General features: G+C 46.2%; 1 protein-coding gene across 1 annotated transcript; it reads right to left on the reverse strand.

The window, feature by feature from the left end:
- Positions 1-5220: 5220 nt before the first annotated feature.
- Positions 5221-7759, reverse strand: LOC131703114 (reticulon-4 receptor-like 2; the record flags this gene model as incomplete). The annotated part of the gene is made up of 3 exons (XM_059005979.1): positions 5221-6051; positions 6803-7060; positions 7535-7759. Coding segments are annotated over 3 exons (1314 nt in total), but the record flags the coding sequence as incomplete, so codon positions are not given.
- Between the last annotated feature and the right edge of the window lie 5854 nt (positions 7760-13613).

Below are 13613 nucleotides of genomic sequence, written 5' to 3' on the forward strand. Positions count from 1 at the left end.
CAGAAAAGAGTAAGGAGGGAGAGAGGAGAAGACCCGTCCCACCTCCCCGTCCAGTGAGACGCGGGGTATGGGTCAGGACGTAGAGAGAGGACAGGGCAGCAGGAGTAACAGTGTTATCAGGGGACAACCAGGTTTCAGTGAGAGCAAGGAAATCGAGCGAGAGGTGGGAGGCAAAGGCAGATATGAAATCAGCTTTGTTAGCAGAAGAGTGACAGTTCCAGAGTGCACCAGAGAGTGTGCGGGAGGGGGGAGAGGCAGAGAAATGAGGTTAGAGGGGTTGGAGGAGCAGCAGCGGAGGGAGGGCAGAGGACGAGGACGAGAGGACAGAACAGGGATGTGAGAGACAGTCATAGGAGGGCAAGCAGGACAAAAGGCACAGTAGGAGCAGTAGGGTGGAGGGTACAGACCTGACTAGTAGATAGCTTCTTCTAGAACCCAGTTAGGTTTGGATCTATTGGAATAGCGTCTCAGCGCAGGCCTCCCCTTGCTGGACTCCCACAGCTAGACTCCCTGCTCTTTTGTTGAGGCTCTTCTGTTGGCTGGCGCAGAAATAGGCTGCTTAATATAAAAAGAACAACTGCGTGGAAACCAATCAGATAGCAAATCAACTTCTGTACAATTAAACCACTCACCTGGTACTAATCACACACCAACTCAGCTAATTCAAACACCACCTTACAAAGTTACCAAATGTAGTTAATTAAAAATTACTTGAAGCAGGAACTTGCCTATCTGCCTCAGTCCCTGGTTCCTGTAGACTGACCACTATTATATGCCCACCCTTAAATGGGTTCCACCTCACTTTGCAAGGGGACTGGCACAACTGCTAACTGCTCTATTGACAATACTTTTACACACTTCAAAGGGGATCACACCACTACAGGAGACTGTGTGGAGACCAATCCAAATGCAAACAACTCTCTTCAAGTTAATAAACCACCCTCCCTGATAATTACAAATTGCAAATCACCTTATTATTCAAATAACCACACTACCTGGTTTAAAATCACATACACACACTCCTCCCTAAATTGAAACACCAACTAATAATGATACTTAAATTGATAATTAAAAATTAGTAGGAGCAGGACCAATTACCTATCTTGCCTCAGACACTGGTTACCTGTAGACTCCCACAGCTAGACTCCCGGCTCTTTTGTTGAGGCTCTTCTGTTGGCAGGCGCTTCTGGCTGGCGCAGAAATAGGCTGCTTAATATATAAAGAACAACTGCGTGGAAACCAATCAGATAGCAAATCAACTTCTATACAATTAAACCACTCACCTGGTACTAATCACACACCACATTACAAGTTACCAAATGTAGTTAATTAAAAATTACTTGAAGCAGGAACTTGCCTATCTGCCTCAGTCCCTGGTTCCTGTAGACTGACCACTATTATATGCCCACCCTTAAATAGAGTTATATTTAAGAGCAAGTAGTAACTGCAGTAGAGTATTTAATTATGGATGGACCAAACTTGCAGGTCGCCACTGTCACATTTTCCAGGAAATCACGGCTAATACTGAGAAAGAAAACAGATGAGAACCTAACAGAAAACTAGTGAAAAACACTGCATTGATTACCTGAACGGGTCAAATGTAGACTACTGAATTGCTGAATTGTTGGGGGAGAGTGGCGCATCCAGCTGAGGCGCTTCATCTGAAATGCAGGGTGTGCCCTATAGCCTGGAGATCGCTGTTTCCAATCCAGACTATGCCATCGCCGACAGGAACGCCGAGGGGGCGGCACACAGTTGGCCGAGTGCCACCCGGGTTGGGAGGGCTTAGGTCAGCTTGGTAATCATTGTCTCAACAAGCTCCAGCGACTCCTGTGGCGAACGGTCGCCTGCGAGTTGTGGGCGGAACTGCGTTTCCTCCAACACCGCTACAGCCAGGTGCGGTTGTCTTTGCTGTTGCAGTGTGACAAGAGGAGGGTGGCTGACGGCGTTTGTTTCAGAGGATGCGCATGATGAGTCTTCGTTCTCCCGAGTCGATACGGGAAGTTGCAGCAGCGCCATAAAAAACAATTGGATATTCCAAATTGGGAGATTTTTTTTAAAAATATTACAACAAAAAAAATAAATAGTTAAGCTTCAAAAAATCTATTTTTGACTGAGCGAGTTAAGTGTGTACGGTATCCTGACAACACAACACGTTGAAAACACAGAAAAGATGCTGAGAAAAAAAAAAAAAAGTTTTCTATTTCCTGTTTAATTAAGAAAATACAATAAAAAAAGATTATTCTCTTACTTGTCTTCCTGCCATATCCCCTCTTTTTTGGTCAAATATTGAATATATTCGTATTCAATTTCAAACCACTGTTCTTTGTTCCCATGATGCATCTGTGATGGGCTGGGTTTTAAGCGATCGTGATAATTTCTGATATTTTATAGTGGCTGGACTTTATAATAATAAAAAAATGAAAAAGGGTAACGAGCGACAAATGCATTAATTTCTGTCGATTTGTTCTATTTTAATGGGTTATAATTTTACAAATTTAAAAGACATTCATTAAGAAAAGATAAAACTAATTTAATAACCTTTAAGAATTATGTTTTTATTGACAGAAATATATTTGATGTATGTGTGTTTGGCATGAAATCAAATAAAGTCCCATTGGATTTTGCTTGAAAAGAGGAAACACAAAAGGTGTTTTTTTAGGTTTTTATTTTTTAAATAAAGCATTTATTCAACATGTTTTTTTTTTTACAAAAATACATAAAAATACAACACAATACAACACGGAATGTTTTTTGACTGGACTGTATTGCATTAGCTGGCTCTCAGATCACCAGTACAGTACAGGGCTGTTAGATTAGACTGGACTGTATTGCATTAGCTGGCTCTCATATCTCCAGTATAGTACAGTGCTGTTAGATTAGACTGGAATGTATTGAATTAGCTGGCTCTCAGATCCCCAGTACAGTACAGTGCTGTTAGATTAGACTGGACTGTATTGAATTAGCTGGCTCTCAGATCACCAGTACAGTACCGTGCTGTTAGATTAGACTGGACTGTATTGAATTAGCTGGCTCTCATATCTCCAGTACAGTACCATGCTGTTAGATTAGATTGGACTGTATTGAATTAGCTGGCTCTCAGATCCCCAGTACAGTACAGTGCTGTTAGATTAGACTGGACTGTATTGAATTAGCTGGCTCTCAGATCCCCAGTACAGTACAGTGCTGTTAGATTAGACTGGACTGTATTGAATTAGCTGGCTCTCAGATCACCAGTACAGTACCGTGCTATTAGATTAGACTGGACTGTATTGAATTAGCTGGCTCTCAGATCCCCAGTACAGTACCGTGCTGTTAGATTAGACTGGACTGTATTGAATTAGCTGGCTCTCAGATCCCCAGTACAGAAGCGTACTGTTAGATTAGACTGGACTGTATTGAATTAGCTGGCACTCAGATCACCAGTACAGTACTGTGCTGTTAGATTAGACTGGACTGTATTGCATTAGCTGGCTCTCATATCTCCAGTATAGTACAGTGCTGTTAGATTAGACTGGAATGTATTGAATTAGCTGGCTCTCAGATCCCCAGTACAGTACCGTGCTGTTAGATTAGACTGGACTGTATTGAATTAGCTGGCTCTCAGATCCCCAGTACAGTACAGTGCTATTTTTAAAATCCATAAAATGTTGTAAATCTTAAATTCCTGAGAAATAACACTTATGAAAATGAATGAACAAAATAAACAAATAAAAATACATAAATGAAAAAAATCAATACACAACTTTATAAACAAATTCCTAAAATTACACAAATTCAGTCAATCCAACACCTTTAAAAAAAAAAAGTACAAAGTAACACGGAACAGTCCATTATAGTTAGTATAGGGGGTGATTGGTCTAAGGCTATTGTGCATATTATTATTATTATTATTATTATTATTATTATTATTATTATTATTATTATTATTATTATTATAGTATTATTACTAGTCCAAACTCCCTCACCCCTCTCTTTGACTGCACCTAAATGGACCAGTCCCTTAAAAAAAAGAAAAAAGTCATTTTCCACTGAAATTAAATAAAATACACGCAATTTCAAACTAAAAAGAAAACAGTTTCAAATTGTAACACCAGAAACACATTTTGTGTATATATATATATATATATATATATATATATATATATATATATATATATATATATATATATATATATATATATATAATCTTTAAACATCTTAAAACAGTTGCAGAATATTTTGTAGGGATTTTCATAGCAATTAAGAAAGTCAAAGAGAGAGAGAGAGACAACTGGGAAAAAAATGGCAAAATACTTTAAAAGAAGTGTAATTTGTAATTCATTATGAACAGAGCTGCACAGAGCAGGTCTATAGGAAACTCAACACTGCAGAGCTGCACAGAGCAGGTCTGTAGGAAACTCAAGATGGCAGAGCTGCACAGAGCAGGTTAAAAGGAAAGAGAGATCAACACTGCAGAGCTGTACAGAGCGAGTCTATAGGAAAGACAAAATTTCTTTTTTTTATATAACTTTTTAGATTAGTTCCTTTTAAAACAGTGCTTTCCCTGGGTCTCTCTCAAACACTTTCAATGAGACTCCCTATCGCACAGGAGTTTCAGTAAGACTCCCTATTACAGAGCAGTTTCAATAGAACTCCCTATTGCACAACTGTTTTAATGAGACTCCCTATCACACAGCAGTTTTAATGAGACTCCCTATCGCACAGGAGTTTCAGTAAGACTCCCTATCACACAGCAGTTTCAATGAGACTCCCTATTGCACAGCAGTTTCAATAAGACTCCCTATTGCACAGCAGTTTCAATAAGACTCCCTATTGCACAGCAGTTTCAATAAGACTCCCTATCACACAGCAGTTTCATTAAGACTCATTATCGTACAGCAGTTTCAATAAGACTCCCTATCGCACAGCAGTTTCAATAAGACTCACTATCGCACAGCAGTTTCAATGAGACTCCCTATTGCACAGCAGTTTCAGTAAGACTCCCTATCACACAGCAGTTTCAATGAGACTCCCTATCACACAGCAGTTTCAATAAGACTCATTATCGCACAGCAGTTTTAATAAGACTCATTATCGCACAGTAGTTTCAATAAGACTCATTATCGCACAGCAGTTTCAGAGCAGAGCTGGTCTATAGGAAACTCAACACTGCAGAGCAGTGATTGAATCGTAATATCTTTTCAATATAGTCTTTAAGGGGAAATTCACAAATGCTCTTCACATGGTTTCAGGAAAAAGAAAGTGAAGGGTGAGAGAGAGGGAGAGGGTGAGAGTGAGGGAGAGAGAGAGGAGAAAGAGGGACGCGTCTGGACAAACGCCTCTGGATTTCCCGTTTGCTTCTTTCAAACAATCCAACTTGTAACAACGAATAGTGGAGTCTTCGTTTTCATATTTCTCCCAGTAGTCTTGCTCTTTAACTTTCGTCAATGTGGACTCAGCTTCGTAACTTTTGGTTTGACTTTTATCTGGACTGATGTAACTGTTGTCTTGCTGTTGTCCTTTCTTTCCATCCAAGCCTTTAGATTTGTCCGAATTCCCCCCGCTTGCCTTGCCCGATTTGGGGAACCACCATCTCGTTCTGGTGCTGAAGGTGTAAGTGACGCGGGCTCTCGGATAGTAAGGCATCATGGGGCAGGGAGCGAAATCGATTTCTCTCAAGAACCTCAAATCTAGACCTTTCCTCTCCTCGGGACCGGCGCAGAGGAGCTCGGAGCTGGATATCCGGACCTGACGGAACCATTCCCAGAGAGGGCGGGCCTGGCAGGAGCAGCTCCAGGGGTTTCCGTTGAGTCTGAGGAACTGCAGGGACGAGAGATCGGAGAGGGCCGAAGCAGGGAGGTCTGTTAGGGCGTTGTTGAAGAGGAACAGGGTGGTGAGGTGACCCAGGTCCCTGAAGGCTTTGCGGTTGACCTGTCGCACTCGGTTCTCGTGGAGGAGGAGCCTGTCCAGGTTGACCAGCCCTCTGAAGACATTTTCAGACAGGACTCGGATTCGGTTGCCGTGGAGGAAGAGGTGAGTGAGATTCACCAGGTCTGAGAAGAGATTGTCCTGAGAGGGGGAGAGAGAGGGAGGGGGAAGGGGAGGGACAGAGATTGATATTTGGCACATGAAAATTCAGTACTACCAAAAAGTTGTATGTTAAATTATGAAAATAAAATTATTTGTGTTATAGCTCTTCTGTATGTATCTGCCTCCTGTCACCCCTCCCCCCCAGGAGCAGGGTTGAGACAGACTGTATTAGATAGGATAGAGGGGGCTATCCAGGAGCAGGATTGAGACACACTGTATTAGATAGGATAGAGGGGGCTCTCCAGGAGCAGGGTTGAGACACATTGTATTAGATAGGATAGAGGGGGCTCTCCAGGAGCAGGATTGAGACACATTGTATTAGATAGGATAGAGGGGGCTCTCCAGGAGCAGGATTGAGACACACTGTATTAGATAGGATAGAGGGGGCTCTCCAAGAGCAAGATTGAGACACACTGTATTAGATAGGATAGAGGGGGCTCTCCAGGAGCAGGATTGAGACACATTGTATTAGATAGGATAGAGGGGGCTCTCCGGGAGCAGGATTGAGACACACTGTATTAGATAGGATTGGGGGGGGGGGCTCCAGGAGCAGGGTTGGAGACGCACTGTATTAGATAGGATGGGGGGGATGGGGGGGCTCCAGGAGCAGGGTTGGTGGCGCACTGTATTAGATAGGAGGTCTCTCTCTCTCTCTCTCTCTCTCTCTCTCTCTCTCTCTCTCTCTCTCTCTCTCTCTCTCTCTCTCTCTCTCTCTCTTTCTCTCTCTCACCTGGATGTGTTGCAGCAGGTTGTCCTGCAGGTAAAGGAACTGCAGGCTGTAGAGTTTTTTGAAGATGTTTCCGGGCAGGGTCCCCAGCTGGCAGCGGTATATGTGCAGGCTCTGCAGCTTGTCCAGCCCCCGGAAGGAGTCAGGATGGAGGGTGCGCAGGGAGGGGTTATCCCCCAGGTCCAGCTCCTCCAGATCTCGCATGTCGCTGAAGGAATCTGGTTTGATGGAGCAGATGTTGTTGGAGTAGAGCCACAGGACCTGATGAGAGGGAGAGAGAGAGGTGGGGGAGAGAGAGGAAGATCATTTTCAAGCTCAATTTCGAGTTACAGTCAAACCTGTATTAAGAGACCTGCACTCAAGGTACAGTCAAATAGTGTCTCTTAAAAGAGGGACCCCCCATACATTTTCTATTTGTCTCCGACATCCTACCTTCCTCTAATTATATATGTATGTTTAAAAAACTCTGTAAAAGACTACATATATGAACAAAATAAGTAGTGGAATTGAATTACATTTAGATTATTGTGTGGGCTTGCACGTTGTTGTTTCGGAGGACAAAAGCTTGAGTGCGTTTGTCTATCTCCAGCCTCTCCCAGCCGAGAAGGAGTCACTGCGGGGGAGATCGCAGCAGCAGCAGTGGTGAGGCAGACATAGTCTTAAAAACAATTTATAAATTGGGGGAGAAAAGGGGGTTACAAATAATTGTGAAGTGTGAACAGGGCAAGATGGTACCTGTGTCTGGAAGCCGAAGGACTGCGCCTGCAGCTCTGTGATGCGGTTGTTTTGGAGGAACACTCTCTGGCTGTCGTAGGGAATGCCGGCCGGCACCGCCGAGAAGTTCTGAGACTGGCAGCTGACCGTCATCGGGGAGAGGTAACAGACACACAGCCTGGGGCAGGAATAGGCAGGGCTAGGGGAGCAGACTGCCAGCCAGAGCAACAGCCAGACAGACACCGAGCCTGCATGGGGAGAGAGAGGAGAACACTGTCAATGTGTGTGTGTGTGTGTGTGTGTGTGTGTATGTGTGTCTGTGTCTCGGTGTGTTTCTATCTCAATGTGTGTGTGTGTGTGCTCCAGTGTGTGTCTCTCTCAATGTGTGTGTGTCAGTGTGTTTCTCACTCAATGTGTGTGTGTCTCAGTGTGTGTCTCTCTCAATGTGTGTGTCTCAGTGTGTGTCTCTCTCAATGTGTGTGTGTGTGTGTCTCAGTGTGTGTCTCTCTCAATGTGTGTGTGTGTGTCTCAATGTGTGTCTCAGTGTGTTTCTCTCTCAATGTGTGTGTCTCAGTGTGTGTCTCTCTCAATGTGTGTGTGTGTGTCTCAATGTGTGTCTCAGTGTGTTTCTCTCTCAATGTGTGTGTGTCTCAGTGTGTTTCTCTCTCAATATGTGTGTGTCTCAGTGTGTTTCTCTCTCAATGTGTGTGTGTGTCTCAGTGTGTTTCTCTCTCAATATGTGTGTGTCTCAGTGTGTTTCTCTCTCAATGTGTGTGTGTGTCTCAGTGTGTTTCTCAATATGTGTGTGTCTCAGTGTGTTTCTCTCTCAATGTGTGTGTGTGTGTGTGTCTCTCTCAATGTGTGTGTGTCTCAGTGTGTTTCTCTCTCAATGTGTGTGTGTGTGTGTCTCAGTGTGTGTCTCTCTCAATATGTGTGTGTCTCAGTGTGTGTCTCTCTCAATGTGTGTGTGTGTGTGTGTGTGTGTGTGTCTCAATGTGTGTCTCAGTGTGTTTCTCTCTCAATGTGTGTGTGTGTCTGTGGCAAAGTGGCTGGTAAGGGGAACAGGTGTAGCGGTGATGCGATGCAGGAGTGACAGGCAGACAACGGTAATTTTGTGAATAAGTGTTTATTGTGCTGTTTCCAGGTCTGGCGACCGTCAAATAATAAATCCCCGGCAGTACACAACAATGTGTAAAGCACGGGGAGCGTGAATAATCCCACACAGTCCTGAACAGAAAAACAAAGGCACGGTCATCAGTCCTGGGTGAATTCAAACATGCAGGTGCTCTGTGCAGTGGTGCTCCGGATAGTGCTTTTGTGGAGACAGCTCCGGAGGTGTGCTTTAACTGTCTAGTAGTGCGAAAAAAGACAGACAATTACAGACAGACAGAAATAACACACAACACGTAACACTTAATTCTTTTTATATTTCTGAGAGCTCATCTCTCAGTCCTTCTCTCCTCACGTTTAACCCAAACGAAGGAAAAGAACAGCGTTACCCTGGCCCCTATATGTAATCCCGCATGATATCTAGGTAAACGGTTGCAGCTGCCTTATTACTTGCAGCTGCCCCTCATTTACCTGTCAAATCAATACGGTCTTACAACAGAGTCTCGCTTCCTTCCAGGCTGACCCACTTCCCGGTCCCGGAAATGAACTGTCAGGCCAGCCCTTCCAGATACTTCTCCTCCCGTTCTTTAGCGCCCTCACAGATCGGGAGGTAGATTTATCACCAGAACTCATTGTATTTCTGTCACATATCCCACCGCTCAGAGTGGAGCCGAAGGAACACTCGGCTGAATCTACCTTTCCCATTGCTCCCCCCTCCCGGGAAAAATAATCCGCATTTTGGTGGTCTTTCCCCGCACGGTGTACCATATGGTACATGAAGGGCTGCAATGCCAGATACCACCGAGTTATCCGGGCATTGCTGTCCTTCATTGTGCTTAACCACTTGAGTGGGGTGTGGTCTGTGACAAGATCAAATGAGTGTCCCAGCAGGTAGTATCGTAAAGAGTGAGTAGCCCATTTAATGGCCAAACACTCTTTTTCGACTACGGAATAGTTACGTTCCCGAGGTAACATTTTTTTGCTCAGGTACAATATCGGGTGTTCTACTCCAGCTACTTTTTGGGACAAGACTGCACCCAAACCTACATCCGAGGCGTCGGTGTGGAGGATGAATCTCTTGGTGAAATCTGGGGTAATAAGAGTGGGGGGCCTGGCAAAGTTTACGCTTAATCGTATCAAACGCCCCCTGACACTCAGCTGACCATTTAATTAAATTTGGAGCACTCTTTTTGGTGAGGTCGACTAACGGGTTAACCACTGTGGCGTACTCGGGGATGAAGCGGCGGTAATAACCGGCTAAGCCCAGTAGTGACCTCACCTGAGTCTTGATTTTGGGGATCGCTGCATCAACCAAAGCCTGGATTTTGGTGACCACAGGTTTCACCCTTCTATTTCCCATTACAAATCCCAAATATTGAGTCTCTATTTTGGCAAACGCACATTTTCTCAAGTTAGCTGTCAGCCGGGCTGCCCTTAGAGACTGAAGAACGGCTGCAAGCCTAGCCAAATGCTCTCGCCAGGTGGAGCTGTAAATCACCACATCATCAATATACGCTGCTGCATATTCATGATGTGGGCGTAAAACCTGGTCCATCAGTCTCTGAAAGGCAGCGGGCGCACCATGTAGCCCAAATGGCATGGTTTTAAAGTGGAACAGCCCTTCTGGTGTTGAAAATGCAGTTTTCTCTCTGGAGCTGCGGGTTAAAGGGATTTGCCAGTATCCCTTCTTCAGGTCCAGAGTGGAAATAAACCTCGCTTTTCCCAGTCTGTCTAAAAGCTCGTCGACCCGAGGCATGGGATACGCATCGAACTTAGCAATAGCGTTCACCTTTCTGAAATCCACGCAGAAGCGGTTGGTGCCGTCTTTCTTAGCCACTATGACAATGGGGCTGCACCACTCGCTCCTGGAAGGTTCAATTACCCCAAGCTCGAGCATATCCCATACCTCTTTGCGCACGCCACTTTGTCGACTTTCCGGGATCCGGTACGGTCTCTCTCGCACTGTGACACCTGGTGGAGAGATAATGTCATATTCAACTAAGTTTGTTCTGCCGGGCACGTCAGAAAAAACATCGCTGAACTCTTCAATAAGCTTACGCAGCTCTCTTTGCTGATCCGGAACCAACTGTTCCCCCATCGAAATCGCTCTTGTGCTCGGGGTCTCTGGAGAGGGGCCTAAATCATCCTCCATATTGCCTGGGGCTATAAATAAGACCTCCCTTGCCTGCCAGGGCTTTAACAAATTAACATGGTAAATTTCACGTTCATTCCGGCGATCGGGCTGTCTAATTTCATAATTTACTTTCCCTATAGCCCGAATCACCTCATACGGCCCCTGCCATTTAGCACACAGTTTTGATTCTGATGAGGGAAGTAGCAACATTACCTTGTCCCCTGGTCGAAAGGTTCGAATTCGTGCATTTTTGTTGTAATGCTGCTGCTGTCGGTGCTGAGCCGATCTGAGGTTGTCTCGGGCCAAACGACCGACCAAATCCAGGCGATCTCTTAGTAGGAGCACATACTTCACTACATTTTTAGACGAGCCTTTGTGCTCCTCCCACCCCTCTCTCAGCAGGTCGAGAATGCCGTGAGGCTGCCGGCCGTACAGGAGCTCAAAGGGGGAGAACCCCGTGGAACTCTGCGGCACTTCTCTCACCGCAAAAAGGAGGTAGGGAAGAAGCGATGCCCAATGTTTCTGCTCTTGTGTTACAAATCACCTCAGCATCGACTTTAAGGTCTGATTAAAACGTTCAACCAGACCGTCCGATTGTGGATGACGTATTTTCAATATTTTGTACACCTGCTGTAACGTATTTGACAGAAAATTGGTTCCGTGATCGGTCAAAATCTCCTTGGGGATCACTACTCTAGCCATAATCTGCGCTAACTTGGTGGCTATTGCAGCGGCACTAGTGGACCTCAATGGAACTGCCTCCGGGTATCGCGTTGCATAATCCACCACCACTAATATATGCGTATACCCGGAGTCAGAAGGTAGCAAAGGGCCCACTATGTCCATTGCAATGCGTTCAAAAGGAGTGGAAATAATCGGCAGTGGGACCAAAGGGGCAGGGGCAGCACCTCTACCCCAGCTGGGGGCCAACCTTGGTCTCCATGGGGGGGAGGCAAGGGGGCCCAATGGGGTCGGTGTTCTAGGAGGTCTGGGTCCCTGGAACGCGGGGGGGTGGTGGTGGTGGTGTTGGAGGAGAGGGAGGGAGAGGTCGGCTGCTCCGAAGGGCAGGGGCCGACAGGATCCCGATCCGGGCAGAAGTCAGGGAGTCCTCGAAGTCTTCAGCCAATTTGACCGCCTCCTCCAGGGTGTCGGGATTGTGGCGCCGTATCCACGCCTGGGTTTCGGCGCCGACCACATGGCAAAATTGCTCTACCACAATGGCTTCCCCCATCTGCTGGGCGGTCTTCTTCCCGGGGGTCAGCCAATGCACCATGTGGTCGCACAACCGCTCTGCAACCACCCTGGGGCGTGTCTCCGGGGCTCTCCGGTACTCCCTAAACCAAGCCCGGTGGGTCTCTGTGGTGATGTTCAGCCGGCGGAGGATAGCCTGCTTGACCAGGTCATACTCGGTGGCGTGATGGTCGCTCATGGCTTGGTAGGCTGCCTGAGCCTACCCAATCAGGCAGGGTCCCAACTGGCTGGCCCAGAACTCCCGCAGCCAAGCCGCCGCGGTAGCCAGCCGCTCGAACGCCACCTTCGGGGGCGACATCAGCGGTGTTGTGGTAGGGGTCGTTGCTGCGGCAATGGCCAGCCCTACCCGTTCAATGAGCGCCGTGTAGCGCTCCTCCCTCCTCCTCTCCTCTGCGCCGCGTCTGCTCTCCAGCGCCTGCAGCAGCTCCGCCAGTGCGTTGCGATCCATGATCCCGGATCTGACACCAAGTGTGGCAAAGTGGCTGGTAAGGGGAACAGGTGTAGCGGTGATGCGATGCAGGAGTGACAGGCAGACAACGGTAATTTTGTGAATAAGTGTTTATTGTGCTGTTTCCAGGTCTGGCGACCGTCAAATAATAAATCCCCGGCAGTACACAACAATGTGTAAAGCACGGGGAGCGTGAATAATCCCACACAGTCCTGAACAGAAAAACAAAGGCACGGTCATCAGTCCTGGGTGAATTCAAACGTGCAGGTGCTCTGTGCAGTGGTGCTCCGGATAGTGCTTTTGTGGCGACAGCTCCGGAGGTGTGCTTTAACTGTCTAATAGTGCGACAAAAAGACAGACAATTATAGACAGACAGAAATAACACACAACACGTAACACTTATTCCCTTTTTATATTTCTGAGAGCTCCTCTCTCAGTCCTTCTCTCCTCATGTTTAACCCAAATGAAGGAAAAGAACAGCGTTACCCTGGCCCCTATATGATATCTAGGTAAACGGTTGCAGCTGCCTTATTACTTGCAGCTGCCCCTCGTTTACCTGTCAAATCAATACGGTCTTACAACAGAGTCTTGCTTCCTTCCAGGCTGACCCACTTCCCGGTCCCGGAAACAAACTGTCAGGCCAGCCCTTCCAGATACTTCTCCTCCCGTTCTTTAATGCCCTCACAGGTCGGGAGGAAGATTTATCACCAGAACTCATTGTATTTCTGTCACAGTGTCTCAGTGTGTTTCTCTCTCAATATGTGTGTGTGTGTGTGTGTGTGTCCCAATGTGTGTCTCAGTGTGTTTCTCTCTCAATGTGTGTGTGTGTGTGTGTGTGTGTGTCAATGTGTGTCTCAGTGTGTTTCACTCTCAATGTGTGTGTGTGTCTCGGTGTGTTTCTCTCTCAATATGTGTGTGTCTCAGTGTGTTTCTCTTGCAATGTGTGTGTGTTCCAGTGAGTGTATGTCTCTCAATGTGTGTGTGTCTCAGTGTGTGTCACTCTCAATGTGTGTGTGTGTGTGTGTGCTCCATTGTGCATATGTGTGTTTCTCTCTCAATGTGTGTGTGTGAAAGCCTGAACACATTTCACTCCAGATTAGCACTCTCACACAGCAGCACATCAGCAGCACGGTGGAAATGACTTCATCAGGAACAAG

Source organism: Acipenser ruthenus, chromosome 32 (genome assembly GCF_902713425.1).
Source record: "Acipenser ruthenus chromosome 32, fAciRut3.2 maternal haplotype, whole genome shotgun sequence".
NCBI lineage: Eukaryota > Metazoa > Chordata > Actinopteri > Acipenseriformes > Acipenseridae > Acipenser > Acipenser ruthenus.